The sequence below is a fragment of the Labeo rohita genome, chromosome 1 (genome assembly GCF_022985175.1).
Source record: "Labeo rohita strain BAU-BD-2019 chromosome 1, IGBB_LRoh.1.0, whole genome shotgun sequence".
Taxonomy (NCBI): domain Eukaryota; kingdom Metazoa; phylum Chordata; class Actinopteri; order Cypriniformes; family Cyprinidae; genus Labeo; species Labeo rohita.
In genome coordinates, this window is record NC_066869.1 from 30,629,995 (window position 1) to 30,643,931 (window position 13,937).

The following is a 13,937-nucleotide window of genomic DNA, read 5'->3' on the forward strand; positions in this document are numbered from 1 at the left end:
GAGACTTTGCGCTCAAATGTCCCATCAAGCGGTCTGTGTTAACTGGCTCCTGTGACATTTACTGAAATATTTACTTATTCAATCATTTCCCTGATTGCACCACCATATAATGAGTACTTATTTCAAACAATATATTGAATATTTATGTGCTCAAAAAAAAATTGCAGAGCTTCACAATACTTATTGAACTGAACTGAACCAACACTAAACTGACTGGAGCTGAATAATGACACAATTGTCTTGATACACCTGCTGAATTTTGGATTTGCCTCATTTTTGAATTTGCATTATTGATTCTGGTAGTTTCCCTTTTAATTCTATAAAACTCCTTTAAACAGTCTGTGTTGTATAAAGTGCTATAGAAATAAAGGTGACTTAACCTGACTGTGGATCTTGCGCATTGTGCACCTCTCCCAGAAGGGAATTTTTTTAACTTGTGCTTTGAATTGATTTTGAGAAGGAAAAAGAAGATCTCACCCCAAAAAACGTCCTGACCTTACTGACTGATGTGAACAGGGCTTTCTGAATAGACCTTTCCCACTATACTAAGCTGAATGATTGTTTGAGTGTTGATTGAGTTTTGCCTGTTTAGAGCAGTATTTGGTTCTCACATGTTTAATCTTTTATTCAGGTTGTGAAGACAGTAGGTCTGCGAGAGGTCTGGTTTTTTGGTCTGCAGTACGTAGACAGTAAAGGCTACACAACGTGGCTGAAGCTGAATAAAAAGGTAAGGCTTGCCCTCCCACTTTTCCATGTCTCGTGCTAGTACTGCTGTTCTTATTAAGCTGCCTACACCTCAGATGTGCGGTTTAATTGGCTTCCTGTTGAACTGCAGCAAAAAACAATGGGAGAAAATGAGGCTGTGGTTAAAGATGTTCTGCTGTAAAAGTCTGTGTAAAAGCCTGAACTTTTCCCTTATAAACAGCTCTATGGAAACTTGCAAAAACAACCCTCAAATGCCTTCTCCACACATGCACCCCTCTGCATGTGTTTCATTCAGAAATCATAACAGCAGGAAATGCAGAATGAAACAAAATTATCTATGGCAAGATTTCTTTACATTTTTAAGTGACTTCAGTGAAAAGTGTTTAGTAAACTCAGGAGTCTGCTTAGACATTAGGCAATTCTTTACACATTTGTGCTTTACTTACTGTAGTTAGTAGAATCTTGGATACTTTATGTAGGTTTTATATGGCATTCCAGTAGCTCAATTAGTAGAGTGTGGTTCTAGCAAGTTTATGGGTTCAAATCTCAGTTCTGAACTGAAATGTATACTTCGTATACCTGAGGTTTTGGATAAACGTGTTTGCCAAATTTCCTAAATCAGCTCCTTCAGATCAGGGCAAATAACATTCTTTAATGTGTTTCTGTGAAAATTTGGCAGGTGACTCAGCAGGATGTTAGAAAGGAAAACCCTCTGCAGTTCAAGTTCCGGGCAAAGTTTTTTCCAGAAGATGTTTCTGAAGAGTTGATCCAAGAGATAACACAACGTCTCTTCTTCTTACAGGTATTGGGGAACCTAAACTCTGCACACTTGGAATAGACTGCATTTATTTGGTGTAAAAAAAGACTATAATATATTGTGTTGGGATGGATGTGGAATAATTTCAGTGGTGCCGAAGCAAAAACAATGTGGTTGTAATTTTAAGTCTTGAAATAACAGAATTCTATAATTTAGATCTGGGGTCTCCAAAGTCGGTCCTGGAGGGACTGTGTCCTGCAGAGTTTAGCTCTAAACCCTGTTAAACACACCTGAACCAGGTAATTAAGGTCTTAATAAGAATGCTAGAAACTTCCAGGCAGGTGTGTTGAGCAAGTATGAGCAAAACTCTGCAGTACACTGGCCCTACAGGACTGACTTTGGAAACCCTTTATTTGGATGCATACCTGATTTTAAGGATGGGCAATCTTTATATTAAGAGTAAATCTTTTTTGTCTTACAGAACAGTGCCTAATGATTGTTATTACCACAATTTCAGTGATCATTTATTTATAAAAGTAATGATAAATGTATTTTAAACAAAAAAAGCACTAAATGAAAAAAATGCATTGCAACAGTTCTTGCATTTTTTAAGCCCTAGTGGGTGCAGAGTTTTCCTTAAGATTATTATTAGCACCCAAGCCTAAAGGGGCGAAAGGCCCTATTGTTTTTCTTTGGATTATTCTTTTTATTTTTCATCAAGGTTTTAGGGCTTTTGGTGCCCTAAAAATGCTCAACAAACCTTGAAAATTTGTGCACACATTGGAATCATTATTCATTGGGGCCATGCTGAAGCTGGTACACGGCAATGGCAGGGAGCTTTACAGAATGCAGTGGTCCATATATCATACGTATTTGTAGGGCTGCCCCTTTAATAATCATTAGCCATGCTCCTGATGAGATGGCAGACACTGTCCTGGAAGGTCACCTGGGTCAGGGCATCAGTGAAGTCCTGGACAGTCAGTGGTGCTATTTGGTGGCTTGGGATGCTCCGATACTCCCATCCCAAAGGTTCTCAGTTGGATTCAGGTCTGGGTAACATAAGGGCCAGTCAATGACATCAGTGCCTTTGTTATTCAAAAACTGCCCAGACACTCTGGCCACATGAGGCAGGGCATTGTCATGCAACAGGAAAAACCCAGGGCCCAATGCACCAGTGTAACATCTGACATTGGCTCTGAGGATTGTATCCTGGTGCCTGACAGCAGTAAGTGTATTATTGGCTAGCACATAGAGTTTTTGTGCAAACCTCCAACGATTTTCCTCCACGGACCGTCACTGACCCATTGCTGAAAGGGTCATGCTGGATGATGTTGCAGACAGCATAATATTACTCACAGCATCTCCGGACTCTTTCACATCTGTTCCATGTGCTCAGTGTGAACCTGCTCTCATATGCAAAGAGAATGGTGTGCCGGTGGCGGGCCTGCCAATTGTGGTGCTCTCTGGCAAATGCCAGTCGAGCTATACAGTGCTGGGCTGAGCACAGGTCTCACTGCAGGATGTTGGGCCCTCATGCCACGCTCATTGAGACTGTTTCTCATATGCAAAGAGAATGGTGTGCCGGTGGCGGGCCTGCCAATTGTGGTGCTCTCTGGCAAATGCCAGTCGAGCTATACAGTGCTGGGCTGAGCACAGGTCTCACTGCAGGATGTTGGGCCCTCATGCCACGCTCATTGAGACTGTTTCTGACATATTGGTGAGAAACATGTTCATCCTGTCCTTCCTTGTATAAAGGAGTGGATACTGGTCCTGCTGCTGGAATGTTGTGCTTCTACTCCCCTGTTCAGCTCTCCTCGTCTAGCGGCCCATCTCCTGGTATCTCCTCCATGCTCTTGAGACTGCTTTAAGGCACACCACACCTCCTTTTGGTGGTGCATGTGGGTGTGCCTTCCTAGAGGAGCTGGACTACTTGAGCAGCCTGATTGGGCTGCAGGTACTGACTCATGCTAGTGAGAAGGACCCTAACAAAACATAAAACTAGAGACAAATCAATCATAAAAGGGTAAGGATAGAACAATTGTCTCTGGCCACCACCTCCAAAACGATTCCCCCTTTGGGCGCTGTTTTGCTGTTGGCTCTCCGGTGGACCTGTTTTTATTTTGCAGGTGAAATTGATTCACAATAACTTGCCTTAATTTTATTTTGAGCTATGTATGCATGTATGTATGTATGTATGTATGTATGTATAATATGATGCTTCTATTCCATATATTATTATTCATCTACTCAAAACGGTATATGATTGTGCACATGTAATGTTTACATGGCTATATGGATATATTTAAATAATATAACTTAATATAGATCAAAGTCATTGTACTGAAAACCCTTTATTTGAATTGAGAGAATGAGCACAATTCTAAATGTGGCAAGCAGTAAGTCTGGAGCAATAGCAGGACTCAGACATTTGTTATCAGCTCCACTGCTGATCTAATCCTGTTTACATTAAATAGTCCTGAGTAGCTTTGAGCCTTTCAAACTCTTGCTATGACAGCAATTCCAAGATGAGTTTCAAGGAATGGAACAGTCTAAAGAAACAAGCCTAGATCAAACATGGCATAATTAAGCTGTTTGTGCTGTCTAGGTGAAGGAAGCCATTTTGAATGATGAAATTTACTGTCCTCCGGAGACAGCAGTCCTACTGGCCTCTTACTCCGTTCAGGCCAAGTATGCAGACTACAACAGAGACATCCACAAGCCCGGTTACCTCACCAATGACAGGCTGCTGCCACAGAGGTAAGCCTGTCTTCTCAACATGGTAATACACAAGTTGGATGTCCACCCCTGTGAGTAGCTGGACGGTTGTTTCAGATGTAATGAACATTTCTACTATAATTTATTATGGATTTGTAGTTCAAAATGGCACATAAATATAAGATACTATCGGATTCAGATTCAGAAGATGAGGATTTCAGGGTGGATTTTTTTTTTTTTTTTTTTTATTTGTTTGATACTCTCATGCTTCAGTACGCAGGGTAAAACAGAACTCCATGCGTCATTGCAGGCTATAATTAAATGTCCCTGTGCCTTGGCAAGCTTTTAATGGCCTCTTGTTGAATCACCTTGTAGAGAGCACTGTGACTTACAGACAGCTGAAACTGGAATATGATAAGGATTGGTCAGGATACTCAACTGGTTCATTACTGAGGTTGACTAGTTTCTGCAGCTTATTGTGTTGTAAATGACTTGTTAAATTTTATTTGATTACATTTGAAAAGATTAATTAAATTGTTAGTTTAAAAGTTAAGTTTCATTAGACACCATTTCGATGATAAATTTGTATTAAATTATAAAACACAGAATCCAGAAAAAAGTTGAAAACCCAAAAATTAGCCACAGAAAATTGATTTATTGTGGCGCTAAATTAAAAGTTAGCTCATGCTCTAGAGTTTAATTGTAAGCAGTTACATTCACACTTACCAAGGTCTAACAAACATGTGGAAAACAAAAAAATAACAACAGTCTTTAAAAGCCCTCTTTTGTTCAGAACTTCCTTACACCAAGGATTCAAATCAGTTTAACAGGTGAGCCCAAGCCTTCTTTACTAATTCGAAAATGTCACTTTATAACTAGTAACGAAGGAATGTTGAGTTGCTTCATTAAAAGCTTATTGTATTACTGTAGTAAAAGCAGTGTATTATATATTGTACAATATTATGAGAGAGAGATGGACTCAGTGATTGTGATTACCTGTATCTAATCCAGCATTCATACGTCTCATTCTCAATAAATCATTAGACTGAATATCCGATAGGCTCATACCAAAGACACTTTCAAGGAAAATCTGTTTACTCTGCAGCCATATTTGCCGGGGGCAGCTCATACAAGACCAAGTCCTGTCTAGATGAATGAGGGAATCCTGAAATCTCTAAAACTGCTTGCTGAACTCACAATTAAAATATGTTAGTTCAAATCGGAAACAAAATGTAAAATGAACTACCCCATAAATTGTGTTTCTTATGCTCAAATAGCATTTAAAAAGCTTATTTTTATTTTATGACTGCGCGTTGGCTGGTCCAGCCTCAGGTTTCTGTGGGAACTGGAGCTTCTAATGGGCACTACAGTGATGCAATGACTTTACTAATCAGCGAGTCTTTGCTCGTAGTATCCTTTCATCTGTTAAAGGTGATTCCTGATGACAGCGCTGCTTGGTGCATTTGTTGGCTGCGTACAAGCTTTTTGAAAGAAAAAAAATTAATTCCTTGTTCAAAACTCCTGCTTTAGTATTTTCAATTTAAAAGTCTTAACTGTTGACTCGTAAAACAGTCTCTTGTCACCATCTAATGGCAGAACAATGTAACTAAAATTACCATCATTTTTATTATTTATATAGAATATTGTTTATTGAATAATATTTAATAAACAACAACAACAGTCATCATAAAAGACCAAAGACTGTCCATTAGATTTACCCAAAGTGAATTATATCTCATGTTTAACCACTACAGAGTCACCAGAGCTAGCGGTAAATTCCAGAAGATCTGGCCACTGTGAGGCGCACTTAGCGGGTTTATGATTGCTGAGCGGCTGGTTACGTCCTGGAGCTCACATCTTCGAAAACGTCAGAGCAAATTTTCAAATAGTTATCTCTGAAGTCCATTCTCGCCTAAAAATCTCTTAAAACTACATTTTGTGACACAAAAATAGTATTTTTCTTAAATTATAGTGGATTTGGGCATCTGCCATGACACTCGCTATGAGAAATAAGGCAAGCGGAGTGATACATGATACAAACAGGAAGCGGTTGGAGGAGCTCTGATATCACTCTAATATCGCACTCTTATCAGCCAATCAGATTTGAGGACCAGAAAGAACTGTTGTATAAATACAAATAAATATATTCAAAATAAATGCATAGAAATAAACACAAAAGACATTGTTCAGTATTGCAAGGTTTTTATGTGCATTATCTACTCACAAGGTTTACTTTTTGTAAATCTCTTTACATTTTTTTGTAAATTTCTTTGACTAATTTGTTAATCAAAATCTATTTATCTAGAAATATGAAACAAATCTAACCCCATACAATGAAACCAATACAAACAGCATATTCCAAGCTTTCCCCTGCCTTCAGGAATTTCAAGGCATGATTTTTAGGTCTCCTGTTTTATGTGTTCCTTGAGAGTATGTGCAATATATTGTTACAAAATATTGATTATTTAGCCAATTTTTGAGCCCCTAAAGTGATGCCAGACTGATTCATCATGTGTGCATTGTGAATATTATGTAGAGTTTTGGAGCAACATAAACTGACTAAAGAACAGTGGGAGGACAGAATACAGACGTGGCATGAGGAACACAGGGGTATGCTGAGGTAAGGCTCGACACAAACACATGCACAGACAATGCAGAGTACACATAACAATAGCTTCTAATACAAAAACTCGCTTGGGGCACTGGTGTTCTCAGTCCCCAACTATACACACAATGCACTTCACAATACTTAATAGGAGTATTTCTATTCCCAGCATGGTTGTGTTTTTACAGAGAGGATTCCATGATGGAGTATCTGAAGATCGCTCAGGATCTGGAGATGTATGGAGTGAATTACTTTGAGATCAAAAATAAGAAGGGAACAGAGCTCTGGCTGGGAGTGGATGCTCTTGGTCTCAACATTTATGAACATGAAGACAAGTATGTCTTACACAGAAAAACACTTACTTTATGTATAAACTCTACTGTACCAAAGTTTGGAGTCTGTAGGATTTTATTTATTTTTTTTTATTATTATTATTATTTTATGTCTTTTCTGCTCACCAAGGCCAAAAATACAGTAAAAACAGTAATACTACTAATAATAGTAAAAATATATTTTCTGTTTGGATGTATTTTAAAATGTGATTTATTGCTGTGATAAAAGCTAAATATTCAGCATCCATTACTCAAGGATTTTTGTGGAGACCGTGATGCATTTTATTCAGAATCCTTTACATTTAAAAGAACAGCATTTATTAGAAATATAATTTTTTGTAACAGTGTAACTGTTTGCCACTTTTGTTCAGTTTTATTCCTATTTTTTTCAGTCAGTCTTTTTAGCTGAACTATGAGCTTTATTCAAGTGCATTTTTTTTTTTAAAGAATTTATTAAAGGGGTAGTTCATTTAAAAATTAAAATTAATTAATCAATAACTGACACACAATGCATCACATATGGTAAACACGGAAGCTTGTGTATATTATTTTGTGAGTATTATTTGTATTATGAGTTGACCTCTCCCTCCTGGTTCAGCACCCATTCATTCTCTGCCTTAAAGGGCAGACATTAGAACAGGGTGAGTCACAGCATGTGTTGTTTTGGCCTTTTTCCCCTGGGTGAAGGGAAACATAGCCTTGAGTCTTGTTTACAGTGGGGGACCATTTCATAATCAGGATATAATGTAGATATCCAGTCATAGTGTTCATGCCCAGGTCAACGCATGTCAGTCAACTCCAAAAAAAAAAATTACTTTAATATTAATTTTAAAGGCTGATATATACTTCTGCGTCGGACCTAGGTCGTAGCCTAAGAGGTCAGCTGATTTGATTGTCTGTCAAGAGTTGATGTGCTTTCCTCTGCTGCCCACTGCTGGCTGTTTTTGACATGATTTTCTAAATAATGTTGATAAAATGTGCATACGTTTTTATTCTTGTTCTTTCTTCCTTTTTTTTTTTTTTTAAGGCTCACACCAAAGATTGGTTTCCCATGGAGTGAGATCCGAAACATTTCTTTCAACGATAAGAAGTTTGTCATCAAGCCCATTGATAAAAAAGCACCCGTACGTATTTTGTTTATTATGATTATTTTGTCAGTTTGAACTACAGAAGTTTGGACCAAGTTTACATGCACATCAGTTAGTGGTAAGTTAAGGTCCATATTCTGGTTGAGCCTTATTTGCAAAAATGTTATTATGTGCTGTTTACAAACTAAAATGTATAATAATGCTTTTACCATACAGTTACTTACATCTTTGTTGGATGTCCTGACATATCCTCTAATATGACTCAGCAGCCAATCAAAATTCAATGACTAAGAATGTCAAATCTGATTAGCATACCATTATAGTTATTGACATATTCGTACATTGTGAAAGCAAGCACAAAATTAGTGTTCACAAGTTGACACTATAATAAATAACTTTACTAATAACTCTGCAACCATACATAATAGTGTCAAACTTCTTGTTTATACTGAACAACTTGCTTTATACTGTAACGTGTGTATATTTCATTTTTTTGTTATCTGTTATTCTAATTTTCTAAAGGAAGGAAAAGAAAACTATCAAAAGAATTTTGATCCATTTTTAAGTTATCAAATTAATTTTGATTTATTGAGTTTAGCAGATACAATCTGACATCAGTTGGGAGTTGCCCATTATGACTATATATGGGTCTCATTTGTGGGCACAAAGTCGTAACTTCTCAAAACATGGTTACATATTTTGTACAAGTATCAGTCATATCAATCATAGCATGCAGAGATCAAACATAAACATGTTCACTGAATCTTTTCAATTGTAATTGCAGGACTTTGTTTTCTATGCACCACGATTGCGAATCAACAAGCGCATCTTGGCTCTGTGTATGGGCAACCATGAGCTGTACATGAGGAGGAGGAAGCCTGACACCATTGAGGTGCAGCAGATGAAGGCTCAGGCCAGAGAAGAAAAACACCAGAAACAGATAGAGAGGTGACAATGAACACACTTACATGACATCATTTATATAAACTTTTATTTACTTTTTTATCTCTCATACATTTTTTATCTATACTTATTTGTCCTAGTATAAATAGTATAAATACATTTACATGTATTTACATGTACATTTTAAATGCTTTATTAAATTATTACTATTATTAAGTATGCTTAATTATTACATTGTTTAATCACTTTCTATACAGGATATATTCTATGCATTTTTAACTATTGGAGCTTGCTAAATAACAAAACAAAAATGTTTCAGATTTTTACCTTGAGGACAGATGAAGATGCTCTCAGTTCAACATCAAAACCATAAATCTTGTTTTAACTTCAAAATAACAAATGAACGAATTTTCAGTATTCTCTCAACATGTTTGTCTAGCCATTGAAAATCCATGCAAACTAAATTTTCAAGCTTAAAAAAGTTCACAGGGACATCATAAAAATAATCTATATGAACTGAGCTTTAAAATCCAAGTCTACTTGAATTTTTTTATCATTTTAGTTACTTGGACTTTCAGTTGTATGCAGCTTTATTTCTAGTTCTGTTTTCTCAGAAGTGGTGACTCTGGGCATCAGACAAAGCAATTTTGAGGTTTTGCTGCACAAATCAAATTTACTCTATCTTTCTCTGTCTCCATCAGAGCTCAGCTTGAGAATGAGAAGAAGAAACGAGAGCATGCAGAAAAGGAGAAGGAAAGAATAGAGCGAGAAAAAGATGAGTTAATCGAGAGACTGAGACAGATTGAGGAACAGACGATAAAAGCACAGAAAGGTACAAACATATGTGGACTTCACTGTGCGAGCTGATCTCTCCCTCTCTTCCTTCTCTAATGCCAGGAAGTAGAACATCTGACATCATTGGTTTTCAAATGGTTTGACTTCAGGACTCAATACCAAATTGTTATTGCATGACAATAAACCATGTCTTTTTTTTATTAACAATAAACTGCATGAACTTGACAAAATGAAAAAAAAAACTTAAAGGGGTGGTTGATTGTATGGAAGAAAATTAATGACAAATGTCTTTGAAACAAAAAGCAGTATGTCTTCATCAGATGTAATGTTAGTTGTGTAAATCAGCGTCGGGTAAAACAACATTATAATCTCCTTTGCGTTAGAGAAAGCTGCTTACGTGTAGTCTACACAGATAAATGAGTAGCAGCAAAGATGTTAAATTAAGCGTAAACACAATCAGCTTTTCCGCATATACATACTGGCCCTGGTAATCATAACTTCTACTTAGCGCTTGCTTCATTTCTGCAAATCAGTTTTTGTGAATGAATGACTTGCATTACTACTAGTCGCTTTGGCCTTCATCAACAGCCGCTTGCGACACCTGCTGTTGAGTGACTGACAGCAGCTGGAGATCGTGCATCGGTGCTCTACTTCTATTCCTGCAGCTCCCGGATGTGCAATGACGAATTTTCTGGCCAATTTGAACCACTGAATTTGTGGAAGCGAATTTGTAAAGTGAAATAAAATGGACCGAAATTTACCTGTAGAATATTATACATCGTATTTTTAAACAGACTGAATATTTGGGAAGTGACTTTCGGAAGGTGAATATGAATTTTTGAAAATTTAGTTATGAAAATGTGTGTGAAATATTTTGAATTGAAATATTCACTGCTTAAATAAACAGGTTAAATTTCAGAACCTAAAAATGCAAGCCCTGAAAATACAAGGCATTAAAATGCAAGCACTGTTAATTCAATGCATTATTTTTTCAGTTAGTGAAAGTTCAGTGCAAATGGAGAATTGCAAATACGGCTGGTAGGGACTACAGCTAGCTACTTCCTGGGTTGGTGACATCACAAACCCTGAAATTTACATAAACCCCTCACCCGGGAGCATGCAACAAAGGGGGCAAAGCAATGTTGCACTGTTTTTGAGAAGTCCCTCCTCTTTGACGCTAAAGTGCCGGTCTAGTCTTTCAGTCTGGTCTAGGTGACCTGGGTTCATGATTGTGCCCTCGTATTATACACTTTGTCTTTATGTGTATAGACATATTTTTGCTACGAGAAGCGTGCTATGTATACATGCACGCAACTGCCGTGGTAGCCAGCAATACTTGCTGGCAAACACTTCATTTGTGAAAGACAAATTATGTGAAAAATAATGGGGTTTTTTTGTTGTTGCATTAACACATGTTAGACTGCACCCCATAAACACAATAAAAAAAAAACTGTCAACCACCACTTTAAAAAAATGACTGAAAACATTTAAATAAAAATAAAACAATTTTCTAAATGCATATTGAGCATTTTCGGGAAATTTTTTTTTTTTTTTCTAGCTTAAAAAGTAAGTTGTTTTTTTTTTTACGTTGTTAATTCTATTTATTTTTCTATCCAATTTTTATTGTTAGTTATTATTATTATTATTATTATTATTATTTGTGTCTTGTGGAGGTTCAGATGTTAAGAATTAAGATTTCTACAAGACTTTTGTTGAAATGTGTTATATTACAAGCTGAGAGCAGCTATAAAAAGTAAGTGATGTCAGCGGCTAAATGACTTTCTCCACATTAGTGGAGTGTCATACTAACTAAACCTAAATCTCTCGCCTCTCATAGGGCTGCCTTCTGAGAAAGGTAATTTTCTTAAACCAGAAAAAAACACTTTGAAGTCCCTTTAAAAAAAAAAAAAAAAAGATTTGTTTCCTTTTGCATCCTCCTCCTGAGTTCCCATGTTTCCCATTAGCTAGATTTGTTGCGGTTTTTGGGTTTCTGATTTGTCTGTGTTTGGCATAGGAAAGATCTGAGGGATCAAAACATTTCCAGCTACACAGGCATTTTGTAGTGTCATGCCAGTGTTTACGATGTCTCATGTGGTTGACTGTTGAAGTTGTCCTCATAGAATTTGCCTTCCTGATCAGTGCACTGATGTAGATGTTAGAGAATTTAGGGCACCTTAATTCTCCAACATCTACATCAAGAGGTGAAATGATGCTACTTTCTGCTACATTCTGATTAAAATAACCAGTACGTGTTATGATCCATGTGTGTCTGTGTTTGTGTAGAACTGGAGGAGCAAACACGTAAAGCTCTAGAGCTTGAACAGGAGCGGAAAAAAGCAAAGGAGGAGGCAGAGAGACTGGAAAAAGAGAAACAGGCAGCTGAGGAGGCCAAAGCAGCACTGGCCAAACAAGCAGCTGACCAGATGAAGAACCAGGAACAACTGGTATGTCTCCTTGGCCAGTTTTGTATAAACAATCAAGAAAGGTTTGTGTAAATCTTCAAGCTGCAACAACTAATCAAAAAATGGCTAATAAATATAGTTGATGATTAAATGGAAATAAATGCAAAAATAAAAAGATTAAAAACTAACAACGCCTCTGGTACAGATGGGTACATTGCCGAGTGATATCAAACCTTTTGAGAACATCTAGGTTAGGTATGTAAACTTGGTTCCCCTGAATAGGGAAGGAGGTGGTGCATTAGAAGCTGATGCTGTTGGAACACCCCCAGTAGGGCTGCACGATTAATCGAACGTGATTTCCATGCGCATTTTGTCAGTAAAGCCGGTTCTGTAATAAGCAGTAAATCTCCATCACCTGCTTTCAGATGGAGTAGCAATTATTACACAGAGGCGTAGTTCACTGATAGGTTATGCAAAAAAAAAATCGATATTATTATAATAGACAATATTATTGCGCGATTATGAAACTGTTCGCGATAATGACAGCTGTTTGTGTAGCTTCTCAGTGAACTACGGCTCTGTGTAGGTAGTACATCTGAAAGCATGTGAAAATACCACATTTAATAACATGTTTTTACTCCAAACTCACTTCATAACATCAGTCGAGTATTTGAAATAAATCCATCTGTGAGATGATGTGGCTTCTTACACAGAATAAGGCACACAACATATTTCATAGTATTCTAAGCAGTGATAAAGACATTGTATTATAAATATACTTTATTATAATGAAAATTATAATAATAAAAACTCAGATAAACCATATATTGTCGTAGTCGTGTGTTTATTAGTCACGTTGAATCAATTAATACAGTTAAATCAATAGGTTACTACCGTAACCCCGGTTCTCTGATTGCATTAAGTGAGGTGTTTTACTATGGGATACGCCCCTTTTGCGTATTCTTCAGAAGCCCTAATTCATTACGCCAGCCCCAGTTGGCTGGCAGACGTGATGTTGTGTCTGGGAGTGGCCTCCCCACCCCTCAGTATAAAGGGAGCGACACAACGTCACTTCGACATTTAAAACAAGCACACCTCTTCCTCGCTTCACACAGCAAGGAAGGTGATCTTGTGAGACACCTCACTAAATGCTATCAGAGAATGGCGTTACGCTAGTATGGGATATCCTAACTCCCATATTGGCAGATAGCCTGTCTCGAAGTCTCCTGCCAACCACAATCAACGCATTCGGGGCTGAATAAGTCTGACTCATGACTCACATTCCTTCGCTCAGTAGAGCATGTGCTAAAGTTTAAGCTGTAACATCCAGTTTATAAAACCTAGCAAATGTATGCGGTGAGGACCAACTCGCCGTAGATCTAATATGGGACGTAGAGCTTGAGTCCCTTTCTTTGGGACGAGAAAGTATCTTGAGTAAAACCCGCTGTGGCTCTGCTCGGGTGGGACCACTCTTATCGCCCTTTTGTTCAACAGAGAGGAAATCTCTTCCTGAAGAACATGCTTTAATTCTCTCCGCACCTGAGAATGAATTATCCCTTTAAAAAGCGGACGGGAAGCGCCAAACTGCAGTCTGTACCCAAATTGTATTGTTGTTAATACCCAGCAGGACTGTGC

At 37.5% G+C, this 13,937-nt stretch overlaps 1 protein-coding gene across 1 annotated transcript in view; it reads left to right on the forward strand.

Annotated features, from left to right (window-relative positions):
- The window catches only part of LOC127153612 (radixin), a 49,291-nt gene that overhangs the window by 27,611 nt on the left and 7,743 nt on the right, over nt 1-13,937 (forward strand). The window contains exons 4-12 of the mRNA XM_051094839.1: nt 632-727; nt 1,385-1,507; nt 4,068-4,219; nt 6,714-6,797; nt 6,971-7,117; nt 8,142-8,238; nt 8,987-9,150; nt 9,807-9,937; nt 12,184-12,344. Coding sequence (XP_050950796.1) covers nt 632-727; nt 1,385-1,507; nt 4,068-4,219; nt 6,714-6,797; nt 6,971-7,117; nt 8,142-8,238; nt 8,987-9,150; nt 9,807-9,937; nt 12,184-12,344 — 1,155 coding nt within the window. The remainder of the gene's footprint in view (nt 1-631; nt 728-1,384; nt 1,508-4,067; nt 4,220-6,713; nt 6,798-6,970; nt 7,118-8,141; nt 8,239-8,986; nt 9,151-9,806; nt 9,938-12,183; nt 12,345-13,937) is intronic.